Source organism: Sinocyclocheilus anshuiensis, unplaced genomic scaffold (genome assembly GCF_001515605.1).
Source record: "Sinocyclocheilus anshuiensis isolate Anshui unplaced genomic scaffold, SAMN03320099.WGS_v1.1 scaffold979, whole genome shotgun sequence".
Lineage (NCBI taxonomy): Eukaryota > Metazoa > Chordata > Actinopteri > Cypriniformes > Cyprinidae > Sinocyclocheilus > Sinocyclocheilus anshuiensis.
Genome location: NW_015544223.1, coordinates 375,952 through 393,551, shown reverse-complemented (window position 1 = coordinate 393,551; position 17,600 = coordinate 375,952). Strand labels below are relative to the sequence as shown.

Genomic DNA, 17,600 nt, shown 5'->3' with positions numbered 1-17,600 from the left:
AAACACAACAAAAAAAAAAAAAAAAAAAAAAAAAAAAAAATATATATATATATATATATATATACCACTGTTTGCGTATCAAACTTCTTTTTACTCCTAAGCAAAGATCAAAAAAGAATTTCACCGAAAGCAAATCAGGGCCTTTAGAATCCCAACTTCAGAAACAAGCAAACAAATGAAGTTAATTTTAACAGAATCTTTGCTCATTTGAGTTTGATCTTAACCGGACACTATTTGAATAATTACTGCAAATTTCATAATGCAGAGAAAATCCAGCAAACATTTATTCACTAGAGCATGTAGGTTAAATTAATTAATTAATCTACACAGATGAACAAGTTAAATTGATAATTTGAAATCTTTTTCTCTGATCTTTCGTTCTCTCTCGTTTAGTGTGTATGCACTACAAACACATTCTTGCATATTTCTAAACTTGGACTGCTGGGTGAAGGCTAATTAAATGAGTTTCCTATAAATGCAATACCTATAAATGGTATTACTAAACCTTTTTTAATTCCTTTTTTTAGTGGCAGGACCTGACCTTGAATATAGTTTATTTTGATGTTTTGCAACATAAAGGCTTACATTCAAATTGTTAAATTAACTTAAATTAACAAATTCAAGTAGTCAGTAATGATTAAAATATATACATTACAACATACATATTATAAATGTAACTTATTCCTGTGATGGCAAAACTGAATTTTCAGCAGCCATTACTCCAGTGCCACATTGATCTTTCAGAAATTATTCTATTATGCTTATTTATGATCAATTATTATTATCGGTCCTCAATTATTAACAATGGTTTTTATTATTATCAATCATGAAAGCTTAGTATTTTTGTGGAAATCATTATCCTTTTTTCAGAATTCTTTAATGAATACAAAGTTCAAAAGAACTGCATTTATTTGAAACAGAAATCTTTTGTAGCATTATAAATGTCTCGACTGTCACTTTTGATCAATTTAATGTGTCCTTGCTGACTTAATGTATACATTTCTTTAAAAAAACTTGAATGTTAGTGTATCACTAAAATATTAAGCAGATATTAAACAGAAAACAATAGTTTTAAATCAGCATATTAGAATGATTTCTGAAGGATCATGTGACACTGAAGACTGGAGTAATGATGCTGGAAATTTAGCTTTGCATCACAGGAATTTTTTTCATACAATTTTTTTGTAACAATATTTCTGTTTTTACTGTATTTTTGATTAAAAAAAAAACACTAAGCTGAGAACGCAATAAAGGAGGTCACCTCCATAAAAAATGGTTGTCATCTTTGGAGCATTTTTACAACTTCAAAAAGTATCTTCCTAAAAAACAACTTGTTTATGATTTAGCACATAACTGCATCAAAATTGCAAGTGGAAAAAATAGTGTGTAATGCAGTGTCACCTTTGGGGTTTGTTTATTGGGGTGTTTAACCTGAGCAGTATAATCAACAGAAAGTGCAGCACACACACTACTGTCTGTATAGTTTGCAAGGGTGTGTGTGAGTACCTGCTATAGTGAGTGTGATCTCTGATGTACTGGAGACAGGTGTAGACGCAACAGCACTAGTCTGTACTAAAGCTTGTGTCAGACTGGAATTATTAATAGTCAGTGTGATTTCTGAAGCACCGTTGCCACCGCTTACAAGACCTGCAGCATTAGACACTTGTGACAGCTCCTGAGAACCTGACAAGGCAAACATATTAATACAAGACATAAGTTACATCTGGCCAAAGAACTCTGACCCGGATTTAACAATTGACATTTAACATTTATCAGCATTTAAGTTGTAAAGTCAGAGTTAGCTCTCAGGTTGGTGTTTTAGCACTCCAATATAAGCCTAATTTTTAGGTGAACCTTTAAAACCAACTTTTTTGTTTTGTGAAAATGAAAATATGCACATGAACGTCAATTCATAATGTTATTAAAATATAGAAGAGTGAAATGTTGAAAGCATCTCTCACCATCTCAACTCATGGCTTATGAGCCTTTTTGAAACATTGCCTTGCCTTGCTACTTGATGAGTTTTAACTTATTTTACTGTAATGTGTCCTTTTGAGTGTTTGTAATTCCCAATTATTGTTAATGGTGACAGGAATACAATGAGATTTAAACTAATAATTAACATCTTTCACTAAAAGGAACATTTAAAAAAAAAAAAAAAAAAATTCCTACTATAATAATATAATTTTTGGAAACTGGATTTATAACACTAAAACAGGTATAATTTCCTTAAGGATAAATAAGCAGCATGTTAATAATTATTTTTTTTTGTATGTGAAATATGACCTGGACATGGTTGAGAGAGAAACCTAATGTAAAAGAGGAGAAGGGACAATGGAAAAGTAAAAAAAAAAAAAATGGACAAAGAGACACACTGGCATTATCCTGCTCGTTTGTCAGGTTGCTGATTGTGACGCTGGCTGGGGCGGGTTGAGATTGCAGCGAGAGGCCACTCAGAGGGTGAATGACTACATTAGCAGGAACCGAAGCATCTCCAGCAGTCATGAGGTGAGCTGCTGCGTGCGGCGTCAGACCTGAGTCAGTCGTCAGAGAGTGAGACAGCAAACTGCCGTGCTGCAGAATACTAGGGTCGATCTAAACAGAGACAAACAAACATTACTGCATCATCAGGCTTGCTCAGTAACTAATCTGAGTCTCTTTAGTTGAGTGTTACCTGCAAAGTGATGTTGTTGATGTTGCTGGGGTCAATCCCAGAGATCTGCATGTTTGGACACACCAGGTTTGCAGGTGTGAGCTGCAAGTGAATGCCTTCAAGTGTAGCGAGACCCTCGGTCAAAGACACAGTCAGATCCCCACCCGCTGGGCCAGGATGGGGAGAAAAAAAGAAAAGAAAAAAAAACTTAGTTCATCCAAACCTACAAGACCTTCATTCATCTTTGGGACAGATATTTTTTTCAATTCTCCCATCATTTTCATCGATCCAATCAAAGTCTTTAAATGGATGGACAAAAATGATGAGATTATACTAAAAATATCTTCATTTGTGTCCTTAAGATGAATGATGCTACAATTTTCATTTTTGGGTGAACTATACCATTAAGGCTTGAGATTTTAGAATAACACCTAGTCTCATTGTTACACCTATTTTGAGATTCTTAAGGGTGCACTTAGCATTTTCATCTCTAAAAGCAGTATCAACCCTAAAAGAAATGAATAATACTTTTTAAAAATATGTTTAAAATTATGTTTACTGACATGATATTAAGACTCAAGTCCTATCATTGGACTAAAAGAAGGATTTCAAACCATTCCTGGCGTCTCCCAAGCACTGCACATTTTGGATTTCTCCTTTATTTAATATTGCTAAATTAATTGAATTAACCACTTTGTTGAGTACTCCATGACTGGTTGTAGCAAATAACAGAGACACATGCACCACAATATGATTTTCCAACTGCATGGTAATAATAAATCTTCTAAATGCGATACTCAGTGTTAAAGCAATTGTGATGCAGTGCTTATGTCTCTGGATGTATTGTTTGAGCCCAGTTCTGAATTTGGAGCTGTGTCCAATATGAGCAACATTTACAAGGTCGTGTGAACAACCTTATGAAAAAATAATAATAAATACATTTGACTTGACTTTGGCATGCAGTGTGAACGAACATACAATGTTTGTAAAGTTTGTCATTACCTGACACAGTAGCAGGCAGTATAGCTTGCCCTACCAGCCCTTGCTGCAGCAGACTGGGGTCATATTGGCCTGCGAGCACGGAGTTTCCTGGGATGTAGATGTTAGGATCTGTCGTGGCAGTCTGTAATAATCCCACAGAAGGCTGAGTGTCCACAGCTCGGGAGGGATGATGAGTCTGAGGAACACTTTGGACTTCTTGTCTTCCTGAGCTTTGTGGCTCAGTGCTAGAGCTCCGCTTGGCTTTCCGGTCCGAGGGCCGGATGTGACCCTGGATGTGGGTCTTGCGGTGACCAGATGTCCGGAAGCGGAGATCACAGTGAGGGCACTTGAAGGGTTTGGAGCCAGTGTGTAAACGCATGTGGACCTTGAGACTGCCCTTCGTGGAGAAGGATGTGTTGCACATGTGACAGCTGAACAGCTTCTGCCCTGCACAGAAACATGCACACGAAACTTTTAAGAGCCTTAAATACAACAAGGATGTTGGTGGCTTTAAACATCAAAGAGTCAGATAAAAACAAAACAGACAAAAAAAACTTTATTGTAGCTTGTCAAAATATGAAATACATGAGAACTTATGAAATTTAAGACTCAAATTTAAGTCGAATTTGAAGACCCATCTTCTGAATCATCCAAGGAGAATTTGATGTTTTTTCATGTTTTTGAGTTTCTCAGTCAAAAAGTTGAAATTGTTTTTTTGGTTGTTAGTTCTTTGGATTTCAATTGCTAGTTTGTTAAATTATTAGAAAGTAATGCACACCCGAGGCACATCACCACCTCGGGTGTGCATTATTTTCGAATAATTCAATGGCCCATCTTTAATTATTCCTTACTTGACGTTATTTGCACCTCAGTTTGCAAAGTCATTTCAAGTATTCATAGAAAAAAATGTTTTGTGTCTGTGCCAATAATTTTATAATAAAATTACAATAATTACTAATAAAAATAAAAGTAAATTTACAATAAAATTGACCTCAAACACAATACGGAATTTCTTCTTCTTATTATATTTTTTAGTCTCTGACAAGCTACAATAGAGGTTTTCTGTTTTTACATGAATCTTTAGGGGGGTTTTTCATAGTGTTGACTTGTGGGCGGGCAAAAAAATAAAATAAAAACATACCCAGAATTTTAATACAAAAGGAGGACTATGAGATCTCTATCCTCCTTTATTTTAAGTCTAGGGATTTTTTTTTTTTGCAGTTTTATCACTAAGGAATTTACACTAAGGAAAGTAATCATATACGTAATAAATGACTTTTTTAAGTTAATAAAGTAAATAAAATGTTTTACCAGAAAATACTATTTCAGTTTTTCAGCTTCAAAATTTAAATATTTCATGTTTAATTCAATGTGTTACTTTGTAATTATTTGTGGCATTTACCTGAAAGTGAAAACTGTTTCAAAATAAATCATACACCATTTTTTTGTGTATTATTTATGTCTGTAAAACAACCTGTTAAATGCTGAAGTGTAAAACTTGGGGTTAGTGATTTGTACAAAACACCCAACACCAAATAGGAGTAATAGTGATAGCTGACTCCACTATAAAATATAAACACAAACACATGATTTACACAGAACTATATTCCTATATACGACTCACCTGAGTGTGTCTTAATATGACAGTCCAATGTGGATTTCACTGTGAAACACTTTTCACACTCATCGCACTTGTACGGTTTCTCGCCTGTATGTATCCGGATGTGTCTGAAAAATGAAAGACAGCTTACCCTCAAGATAGACATTTAGGCTAGCAATGCTAAATTCTTTCCCACGAGTCGATTCCCTGATGATGTGAATTATGATTGGGAATTATGACAAAAGATGACCCTATTCATAAATGGCTGCTCCAGTCTCATATATCGCCTTCATTTCTCTTAAACATCTCATTTCATTGTCCAGAATTGTCACTCTTCTGCTTGAATGAGCAATCCTTGCTCTTTAGATGCAGGTAAAAATTCTACCACTATTCTGTTCTGTACTGTGTTTATAAACCATACTGACAGATTTGTAAACTGTTACTTCATTTTGGCAAATCAGAGTTTTATAAACTGTACCCTCAATTTAGCAATCCGTACTAACAGATTCATTAAACTGCACCCGAAATTTTGCAGTCTGTATGTTCGATTTGCAATCCTCACGTACCACAAATTTGTAGCCACTTATCTCATTTTAGAAATCTTTGCCCACTGATTCAAAGCAAAAACATATAAACAAACTCATGTCTGATTTATTTACACACATTATAGATACCATATTTGATATGGTTACTGTGAATGCATTGGCTGACGTTTTTTGCTGTTACTTTCATTGGCCTTTATTGGTCACACATTTATTCATTTAGCAATAGGAGTGGGAATCAGAGGGTACCACACGATACACGATACTTGGCTCACGATACCGATAATATCACAATAAAGCAATTCTGTGATAATCAATATATTGCAAGACAATCCTATAATTATACATCACAATATCTAACTATGAAAACAAAATGTCTGTAAAAAAGGTTAAGTGCAGGTTTTCTCTCTTTATTCAAGTCCAAACTGCTGAAAATTCTGAAAAAAATTAAATTCTCTCATTTACTCACTCTCAAGTTATTTTAAACCTGAATGAGTTTCTTTCATCTGTTGAACATAACAGTTATTTTGAAGAATGTGGGTAACCAAACAGTTGCTGGTCCCCAGTGACTTCCATAGTATTTTTTAAGTTATATTATATAAGTTAATGGGGACCAGCAACTGTTTGGTTTCCAACATTCTTTAAAATATCTTTTGTGTTCTGTACAAAATAGAATTTAATGTTTGGGACAACATAAGAGTGGATAAATAATGACAGAATTTAAATTTTTTTGGGTGAACTATTCCTTTAATGACAAGCGGCAGCATGTTTAGAAAAATTAGTCTGCTGACGATTTAAGAGCTGCACGCATCTAACATACAGGCACGTTTTTCTCTCAACGGTGTACTTTCACTTTAGACATAACCAACTGTTTATATGTAAACCTTGTGTGTTTTTGACAATCAGACACGAAAGATAACTCAGTCCAGTAATCAGGCGCTGTTTGACAGGCTTTTTAGTGTGCGCGCTTTAGGTGTACGTGCTCAGAAAACGCTCATGGCAGAACAGCACGCGAATTAAATGTTTAACCGGCAAAGCACATGCAAATAATGCAGTTCTTGCAAATCGCGTACTCTATCGATTTTGTTTGTTCCATCGATGGTACAAAAGCCAAAGTGGGTCCAGACTTTGCTGTCCACCATCCCGTTAAAAACCTCTTTTTCTTTTAGGCTAGTTAACTTAGGTTCACATTTCCCTCATTCATGTGTTGAGCGCCACCTCGAGGAGTCATGAAGTAGCGACGCTGGGAGGAAGGAAAACTATTTAGAGCGCTTTATTTTTATTAATTAAAATATCGATATTTGGCGCCAGCATATCGATTCTCGTATCGCATGGAGAAGGACAACAATATATCGCCCTATCGATGTTTTGTCCCACCCCCATTTAGCAGATCTTTTCTCCAAAGCAACTTGCGCACAAAACACAACATAATACTCCCTTTCACCAATGAAAAACACAAGCCGAACACATTTCCAAGAGACGTTTCATCAGTAATCCCCATTCACTTCCAATAAAACATTTTGTTCCCACACGTTTACAGGCTATTAGTTAAACTCTACGTTAAACTGGTTAAAGTTAGTTGTTTGTGAACATTGGTTTGACATTTATTATAATTTTTCCACTTCGTGGATCGATTCTGAGATTTTCGGAATGCATCGTGATTCTCTTTCGAATCGAATTTGCAATATTCTACGCACCAATGTCAAAATAAAACGTACAGACAATTAATATTAGCTTATACGATAACATGTAACATATAAGATGATTACCTCACCAGGTCACTGGGCTTCTTGAAGCTCTTTGGGCAGAATTGGCAACGGTTTGCAAACTTTGGCTCTATGTTGAGCTCAACACATTTGTCTTTAACTTCACTGATTCGATCTCGTTCAGCAGCTGTCTGGGCAAGAACCTTCTCTGATAGAGATGCCTCATCCCCAGGGTCTCTCTTCGCCAGCTCTGCTGTCTGCTCTTCAGTTAACGTGATGATACCGTTGCGGTTTCTTTTCAGCCCTGAGCGGTCTGACCCATCATCCTCCTCCTCCTCACCGGCTTCATCAGTTTCCAGAACTATGGACATCAACTATATGTTAACATCAGTAATGATTTAAGATGATTTCACATTACTAACCTTCCTGTGTAAAGTTCCATTTAATTTTACAACTTGCAACCCTGCTGAAAAAACAGCTAAAACCAGCCTAAGCTGGTTGGCTGGTTTTAGCTGGTCATCCAGCCTGGTCTTAGATTGGTCAAAGCTGGTCAGCAGGCTGATTTTAGAGGGTTTTGGCCACTTACTTTGCTGGTCAGGCTGGGAGACCAGCTGGAACAACCAGCTTGACCAGCCAACCAGCTTAGGCTGGTTTTAGCTGTTTTTTTCAGCAGCAACTATAAACCCTAAAATGACTGTAAAATTGATTTGAAGGGGTCATGAATTGAACTTTTTTTTAAATGATGTTTTCTGAGGTTCACTTACAAGGTTTTCACATTAAAAAAACAAACAAAAAACTACATTTAGAAATGTTCTATTCTGATTTAAACCCTATGATTTAAGCGCTGTTTAAAAGGGGTGTGTCTCTTTGTTGGGTGTGTCTGTTGGATGCACAAATTCATTGCAACTCGATATCTGCATCTGCAAGTGCTTTCATAACAGCAGAAATTGTTGCCTCAGTTTGTCAGTACCTTTGGGACCTACAGCATGCAGGAGTTTCATGTGTTTCCTGCGCAGCATGATGGTGCGGAAGCTTTCCTCGCAGACTGTGCACTTGAAAGGCTTTGTGTTCAAGTGGATGATCGTGTGTCGGTTCAGACTACCGTTAGTGGTGAAGCAGGTGTCACAAATGCTACACTTATAAGCCTTCACTCCTGAGAAAGCAGAAGAACAGCCACAGAGGAGAAATTTACAGTATATGACCAGGCCAGGGTTTCAGAATGTATGATAAAATAATGTGTTTTTGGTAACACTTTACAATAAGGTCCCATTGTTTAACATTAGTTAATGCCATTAACTAACAATGACCAATATGTTTGTTACAGTATTTATTCATGTTTCAGTTAATAAAAATATAAGGTAACACTTTATTTTAAAGTGTCCTTGTTACACGTTACATGTACTTACTATTATAATAACAATTAATTATGCATAATTACATGCAAGTAACCCTAAGCCAAACCCGAATCCTAATCTTAACCATATAGTAAGAACATGTAGTTAATTAATATTACTCAATACTTAAATGTATAATTACACTGTAACAAGGACATATAACTATTCATTGTTAGTTCATGTTAGCATAAGTCCATTAATTAATATTAAGAGATACAACTTTAGATTTTAATAATGTATGAAATGTTAAAATATACATTAACTAAGATTAATACATGCTTTAGAAGTATTCTTCATTGTTAGTTCATGTCACCTGTGTGTGTGTTCAGGTGTGATTTGAGCACTCCAGCGGACACAAAGCTCCTCCCACAGAGGTTACAGCGATAAGGTTTCTCTCCAGTGTGAGAGCGCACATGCTGCTTTAGGTGACTGGACTTTTTAAAGCTCTTATCACACATACTGCACCTAAGAAACAAAACACATATTACTGCACAAACTGAACTAAATATATGTAGCAGTAGTACAACCATTTTTTGCGCATAGAAAGACTTCTGGTTTAAGTAGATATTGGGACAAGCGAAGTACATATCTTTGTTTACAGAGAAAATAATATTAGGATTTGTGCAAAATTTGCAAGGATTTTCTCAATCAACTGTTTTTCATGAATAGTTAACAAGACAGGCATTCTGACATTTAGTGTGTGCTTGCCCATTTAAGCGCAATAAACTGTGAAACAGAACTCAATTCAGTACTCGCGCTCTGTGACATCCTTTATGTGAGCGTGCTTAAGATGTGTGTCAGACAGTGAGCGAGTACCGCATTATGTTCCTGTTCGCTGCTTATTGTGCTTATTAACTTTTTTTTTTTGAAACATCAAGTGCATCGAACACTGCATTTTCGCATTCATGCATATTTCTTTACAACACAGATATACTTACATATTGCAATACAGCCAAATCTATTTACAGAAATTGCAAAAGAATAACTACTGTACAACAGGAGTTTACAGGAACAAAATAGTTGTTTTCCTTTACAGGTTTATTGCTTTTTTATCATTTTATCAACAATTTATTAATGGCAGGGCTTTATTTTGTAAAATGGTACAAAGACACACATTCATTCTATTCAAGACATATTCATGTTTAAGGTATGTGAACTTACCGATAGACTCTCTTGTTGATTTCATCCTCATCCTGGAAGTCTTGTGTCTGGATAGACAGCTGTAGCTCTCCTTGACTCGCCTCCTGCAATAAAGCACTCGTCTACACACACACACACACACACACATACACACGCACGCGCACACACGCATACGCACACACACACAAACAATTAACATAACATAATTTAATCTCACTTTAATTTCATGTATGTTTTCTGTATGACTCATACAAAAAAAGTGCTGTGGTGGTACAATGGTAGATGGACATGTCAGGATGGTAATATATGATATATATGGTGTGCTAATCCTATGGAACATTTACATTTATTTACATTTAGCAGATGCTTTTATCCAAAGTGACTTACAATAGAGGAGCAGTAAGTCATCACAGAGCCAATAATAATCACAATGTACAATGCCAGGTTTCTTGGAAAGCTGCCCGGTACCCTATACCCAACACGAGACACTCTGGGGAACATGTCTTGGAAATTGAAACTATTTAACTGTGGACAATTATTTTTTTGTAATTAAATATCTTGAATATTTTCACCATGCAAAGGCAATAAATTTATGGTGAAAAAAAGGAAAACAGGAAGTGTCTCATATTATTCTAAGTGCATTGAGTGATTTCGATCAAACTTGAGCTGTATGTTTAGTCAAGGAGGCTGATCACATGGACGTAACTATTGTGAGTCATGGTCATAGTGCAACTAACTGGCAGCAGAAAATGCCTCACTCACAAAAAGGCTTTGAAATAGTTCTCTTGTATTTCTAGTCCTCTTATATTTTCATACTTGGTCAAAATAATATCAAGGCCTGGCTGATATCTCAAATAGTGCTGACCTTCCTTTAAGTTGCTATGTACATGAGTTTGTGTTAGAATGTTTTCTACGATCATAACTGTGGTTGAGGAGGAGAATGATCTTGTAATTAATGCACATAGTCAGCGACCCGTTGTTTGGTGTGCACAACAGAGGACAAGTGTGCAATTTTCTGTTTTCTAGTGCAGTGATTCCCAACCCTGGTCACAGAGAACACTCAATACGGCAAACTTCTATGTTTACCTATTTAAAAACTGCTGATTTAACTGAAATGGGTGTGTCCGATAAGGGAGATCTCCATATCGTGTACGGGGGTATTGCAGAACCATGGTTGGGAATCACAGCTGTTATATATGTTTGGCTTTATGTGCAGTAGATTTGGGGGGTGATGTGTTTGTACCTCGGAGTGTGTTACATGCAGTAGGTTGGGAGGGTGGTAGCTGGCCGTCAAGGCTTGTGACTCCAGTGTGCTTGAGTCCTGAAGCTGCTGTACAGTAGAGAAATGTGCCTGCTGAGTAAATCCCTCAGCTATAGTGAAACCTGCAACAGAGCACACATATATTTTAAACCAGGGTTCCTCAAATTTAGCCCTGGAGGGCTACTGCATAAGTTTAAGAATGAGTTTAGCACAGATATATTTTCACTTGCCTACACTTGAACACTGACCGAGTGCTTGAGAGTTTCACTCCCCATCTTTAATGCACACTCTTCAATATCAATGAATATCAATGTATTTGGTGCAACGTATTTGATGCACCATAATCTCTAGTGTGTAGGCACAAAACTCACCATCACTTGGCTGAGAGCTCTCTTTCCCCCCCCACTCACAAGCACACAACAAACTAATGATTGATTTTATTCGCCATGCACAACACAGAGCGATGCACGCAGAGATGTGCTGTTTAGATCAGGTGTAAATGTCAACATCATACGTGACCCTGGACCACAAAACCAGTCTTAAGTGTCAATTTTTCAAAATTGAGATTTATACATCACCTGAAAATAATATAGCTTTCCATTGATGTATGGTTTTGTTAGGATAGGACAATATTTGGCCGAGATACAAAAGATCTGGAATCTGAGGGTGCAAAAAAATCTAAATACTGAGAAAATCACCTTTAAAGTTGTCCAAATTAAGTTCTTAGCGATGCATATTACTAATCAAAAATTAAGTTTTAATATATTTACAGTAGGAAATGTACAAAATATCTTCATGGAACATGATCTTTACTTAATATCCTAATGATTTTTGGCATAAAAGAAAAATCAATAATTTTGACCCGTACAATGTATTTTTGGCTATTGCTACAAATATACCCCAGCGACTTAAGACTGGTTTTGTGCTCCAGGGTCACATATATGTCTAAAGTATTGAAGTCTGTCAAATAAAACATGAGCTTTTTGAGGCTGTTTTAATCCAACCATTACATTTGTGGCCTGAAGTTGAACCAAACCAAACAAATCCAGAGTTTATGATTAACCCTGGAGCGTGTGAACTGCCAATCACACAAAACATTAAGAGCATCATTTTGCTTAATTTCTCGCAAGAGACTCTGCACAATTCAGGAAGTTAATGTTTTATTAAGGCAAGAAGAAACTGCTGCAATCAATGTGTATCCATAAATATTTAGTTTATATGTAGAGTTATGATTCTGTCTTCATACATAAATGACTAAAACAAGAAGGTGGAGGCAGAACAGTCTTTGTCTCACTGAAGCTGCATGGACATATGCATTCTACAGCAAATTCACATGACACACATTCACAGTGTAACATTACTCAATGAACTGCATGCAAATTTAGTCCAAAACAAGTATATTTACAGAAGGGTGTGCATGTGTGCTACCTTGCGTCATAGCTGGCTGTTCAAATGTGGGCTGAGACAGCGCTGGTGCCTCAAACTGTCCCATGTGTGCATGCTGCACACTCACAAACGATTCTGTGGATAAATACAATTTTCATAGTTAATGTTTTTTTGTTTTTTTCATCAATCCCATATTTTCTTTTAAATAAAGTAATGATTCTATGTGAACAATCCAGTGGCATGCTGTGGTGTTCTGAAATAAGGAGTCAAAGTCCTCAATGTTCTGGATATCAAAACAACAGAACACAGGAGAAGCAAGTTCAACAGTCTAATTTTTTTAGCTGTAAAATAATAAATAAATTGACACAGACATGATTTTTAACTGAAGTAATTTGTGGTCATCATGTTGTATGGTTAAACTTAATACTGGTATTAAGTTTATAATATTAAATATAGTAATATTAAGTCCATAAGACATGTTTGCATTATTGTACATAATTAATTGAGTTGCATGAAATTCATTGTATTTCCTGGTCAGTTTTTATTCATTTATTGAATGAATTTATTCAATGTTGAATCTATTTTTGTGCAAGTGAGATGCGTAAAGAGACACTGTTGCAGAAATCAACATTTGTCTGGTGTCTATATTTAAGCAGCACATCAAATTGGTTTTACAAATTGTTTCATGAACCCATACACTTTTTTCTTATCTTAAAATCAACTGCATGCAATAATGCATTAACTACAAAAATGGATTTATTTATTTTAATGTTTTGGCTGATTTTGTTAAATAAAAAGTTATTTAATGCTCAGAGGATATGATGTGAATTCATATTCTAGTGTGGATTGATTAATCTATACACAAATAATCGTAATAGCAAATGAGTGGTGGTAGAACCGATGATTATATTGTGTCTTGCACTAGAACTGCTAAACATTTTGTACTGTGAATTATTTTCTCATTCATTTTTGGAGGAGGCATTGCCTCCCTTGCCTATTCGGACAAAACACCCCTGAAACAAACATGACCTCCAGTCTCACTAGCCTCTCAGTGTCAGGGTCCCAGTTCATATTTGTCAATAAACAATCAGTTGTTTTGTAAGGAAAAAAATATTGTTAGAGAAAAGATCTTGTGTCCCTCTCACCTGTTTCTTGCAGAGCATCTTCCCCCAGTGCAGTCGGCAGTGTCACCTGCTGGCCGTCTCCCACCACCTCAAGCATGCTCTGGGTCCCTGTGCCAACCACAGCTGTGGACGGCTGCATGTCATTTGAGCTCTGCTGCTGTTGCAGCTGTTGAGCCAGCTCATACCTGAGGACAAACACAACAAATACAAAATGACTATAAAAGCGACCCCCAACAGATACCACAGCATAACACACTTCATCATTTTTATATAATTCATTGCATGTAAATGGTGCTGGAAGGAGCTCAGAGATTTTATTACTGATAAAATCTTTATTTGACCCTCTAACTCTAGCACTCTCTATTCTAATTCTATTCTTAAAAAAAAAAAAAAACTTGCCCCTTTAAGACTTGCACTAGCTTCTCTAATCTTTTTGTATTCTATCTATTTGTTTTCTTTTTATTTATTATACAATTAACAAAAGCAGAAAAAGGCCTCTAACACTAGCTTGCTCTATTTTTTTTCTATTCTATTGGTTTTCTTTTTATTTATTATATAATTGAAAAAAAAAACCTTGCTATGTGTACTGTGTTAAGCTAACTGAGACTTGTTATAGCACTTGCATTTGATTGCTTCTATTGTCCTCATTTGTAAGTCGCTTTGGATAAAAGCGTCTGCTAAATGACTAAATGTAAAATAATCTATGATTAAGGCTAATATTAATATACATTTGCAAAAATGTTGTTAAAATATTGCAAGGATGAAAATAATCTGAAATATTCTGACATATTGCCCAGCCCTGCCAATAACGGATGACACTACACTATGAAACTGACATAGAGCATGAAAGGATCTCATAGAAAACCGTTGATAAAATATGATTAATAAAACACACATCATATAAAAAATTTGAAAAATTATAAGATGCCGTGGGTAAGACTTTTAAAATTTGTAAAACATGACAAGTTTAACTTAAATTGTACCACACAGTACACAAGCATGTTTGTGTTGATGTGATTTGTGCTGTGCTGCAAACAGATATTTACAGCTAAAAACAGATAAACTACTGCTCATATTTATGTGCATATCTTCAGAATGACCTACAATCCCATCCAATAAGAACAGCTTTCCTGATGGACAGGTTTCAGGTGTTTGCCTGTTCATTAAAGGAATAGTTCAGCCAAAAACGCTGAGTCGTATATTTGTCGCTGGGGTATATTTGTTGCAATAGCCAAAAAAAACATTGCATGGGTCAAAATTATCAATTTTTCTTTTATGCCAAAAATCATTAGGATATTAAGTAAAGATCATGTTCCATGAAGATATTTTGTACATTTCCTACTGTAAATATATTAAAACATAATTTTTGATTAGTAATATGCATTGCTAAGAACTTCATTTAGACAACTTTAAAGGCGATTTTCTCAGTATTTAGATTTTTTTGCACCCTCAGATTCCAGATTTTCAAATAGTTGCATCTCGGCCAAATATTGTCCTATCCTAACAAAAAGCTTATTTATTCAGCTTTCATGTGATGTATAAATCTCAATTTCGAGAAATTGACCCTTATGACTGGTTTTGTGGTCCAGGGTCACATTTACTCTACCTCAAGTTGTTCCAAACTTGTATGAATTTCTTGCTTCTGCTTTCTTCTTCTTCTTCTTCTTCTTCCAAACAGTTTCTGGTTTCCATTGACATCCATAGTATTTTTTTTTTTCACCTTACAGTCAATGGCTACCAGCAACTGTTTGGTTAACCACATTTTCCAAAATATCTTCTTTTGTGTTCAGCAGAAGAAATTCATAAATTCACACAGGTTTGAAACAACCTGATGTTGAGTAAATGATGACAGAATTGTCGTTTTTGGGTGAACTATCCCTTTAATAAACATGAGCCAGACATGACAACTCACCTGTGTGTTTTCATGTGCTTTCTGCAGTTGGGGGAGGATTTGAAGGTTTTCTGGCAGTAGGGACACATGTAGGGCCGTATGTTGCTGTGGGTAGTCATGTGGCGTCGCAGGCTCCCGCTGGTGGTGAAGGTGGTGTCACACAGCAGGCACTTGAAGGCTTTGAGGCCAGAGTGTGTGCGGATATGAGCTTTCAGTACACCGGATGAAGCAAAGCCCTTACTGCACTGCAGGCACTTATACGGCCGCTCCCCTGTATGTGACCTGCAAAACACATGAAAATACTCCCACATTAGCCATCAAAACACTTCAACTGAACCACTTTATTTTATGTTTTCATTTTAAGTTCATCTTGTTGCCACTAACTACATCTATTGACTCTGTTTCTAGAGCAGTACTTGTTGAGGCGCTACTGAATGTACAGCATCATGTTATATTTTGGAAAGTCAGTGTGCAAACAGCATGCCATCAGCGGTTATTGAATTTACATCTGAATCAGCGTAATTGCATTTTCATATTTTTTCAAGATAAATAGGGTTCATATGACAGAAGTTCTGATAATTCCCACTTGTTTGTCCTCCACAGAATTCCACTTTCATTATTTTTAGTCTAAATATGCATATTTCTAACTGTGCATAATTTGGACCTGATGTGCTGCTTAAGGTGACTTGACTTCTTGTACGCTTTGCTGCAGAATCCACACTTATACGGACGCTCATTCTCCACGATGTCCAGATACTGCTGCAGGGCGGCCCGTGAGTTCTGGTTCTGCAGGAGCCCTGCAGTGATAAGGACAATGTTAAAAATAAATAAATCAATGAAATAAAAAAAAACATTCACATCGGATCAATGATACTTCAATCACCAGTCATTGTTTTGTGGTGCACATGGCTATTTGAACAACCATAGTAACTACAGGACTGTTCAGATAGTTGAAAGTATTTTTTAAGCTGTGTTATATTACAGAAAATCTAATATATTTCTGAGAATATCCGACTATTCTGAGAATATTAAGAATATTCAGTCTACCTATGGATAACAGTGAATATTCAATCAAAATCACAATGTTTCAATAACAATCACAATCTGTAAAACATCCTTTTTTAATTAATGCATTTCGCAGTTGTCAGTAGCTAACAAAAATTAAAAAAATGTAGAACCAAAAGTGTTTAATTCAGACAAAAATGAATTGAGAGAGGCACAGCATTGTTTATATCAGTGTCAGAGAGGGAAAATATTTACTTGGAATGGATTTCTAGGGGCTGTTTTTGTTTATTTTCTAACTATATAAAACACACATGCCTTCCCTTAATAATAATTATTTTAAACAAACTAAACTTGAAAACTTTGAACGGAATATAAAGAAATACTGTATGCCAAAAGGTTGATAACATTGAGAGATTCTCTTCAGGGATTTTTGCCCCCCAACTTTTCAAATATTTTGGGCATTTTTGTCACTTTCCATGGCATTTTGCTTCCGTGGCTTGGTTAATTTCTGACCCTGATTTAGACTGAATATAATTATATAGTATGTGCAGAACTACAAGCTAAGGGACTGTTGCACTGTAAAGGTGCATGGAAACACTTTGTTGATGATCTTCCGTACCCATGTCTGTGATGAGTATTGGCTCCTGGAGAGGTATATCAGGCAAAGGCAGATTGCTCCTGGACACTCTGGTTTTGTGAGTTTTTCGAGGGTATTTGTGTTTTTTATGGTGTATACTCTTAAAGTGTGAGGTGACATGCGTTTTCCTGTGGCCTGATGTACGGAAGAACTTCTCGCAGTGAGGACAAGGGAACGGCCGTAAACCTAAGGAGAGGCAGATAAACATGTCAAGTCAATATATATATATATATATATATACATATATATACATATATATATATATATATACATATATATA

General features: G+C 35.9%; 1 protein-coding gene across 1 annotated transcript in view; it reads right to left on the bottom strand.

Annotated features, from left to right (window-relative positions):
* The window catches only part of znf236 (zinc finger protein 236), a 55,495-nt gene that overhangs the window by 11,783 nt on the left and 26,112 nt on the right, over positions 1 to 17,600 (bottom strand). Inside the window, exons 11-25 of the mRNA XM_016497990.1 lie at positions 17,303 to 17,506; positions 16,343 to 16,475; positions 15,700 to 15,960; positions 13,809 to 13,972; positions 12,706 to 12,798; positions 11,260 to 11,399; positions 10,038 to 10,138; positions 9,190 to 9,341; positions 8,453 to 8,635; positions 7,546 to 7,843; positions 5,259 to 5,362; positions 3,656 to 4,081; positions 2,675 to 2,820; positions 2,376 to 2,595; positions 1,507 to 1,683 (exon numbers count right to left, since the gene is read on the bottom strand). Of these exons, the coding sequence (XP_016353476.1) occupies positions 1,507 to 1,683; positions 2,376 to 2,595; positions 2,675 to 2,820; positions 3,656 to 4,081; positions 5,259 to 5,362; positions 7,546 to 7,843; positions 8,453 to 8,635; positions 9,190 to 9,341; positions 10,038 to 10,138; positions 11,260 to 11,399; positions 12,706 to 12,798; positions 13,809 to 13,972; positions 15,700 to 15,960; positions 16,343 to 16,475; positions 17,303 to 17,506 (2,802 nt within the window). The remainder of the gene's footprint in view (positions 1 to 1,506; positions 1,684 to 2,375; positions 2,596 to 2,674; positions 2,821 to 3,655; positions 4,082 to 5,258; positions 5,363 to 7,545; positions 7,844 to 8,452; positions 8,636 to 9,189; positions 9,342 to 10,037; positions 10,139 to 11,259; positions 11,400 to 12,705; positions 12,799 to 13,808; positions 13,973 to 15,699; positions 15,961 to 16,342; positions 16,476 to 17,302; positions 17,507 to 17,600) is intronic.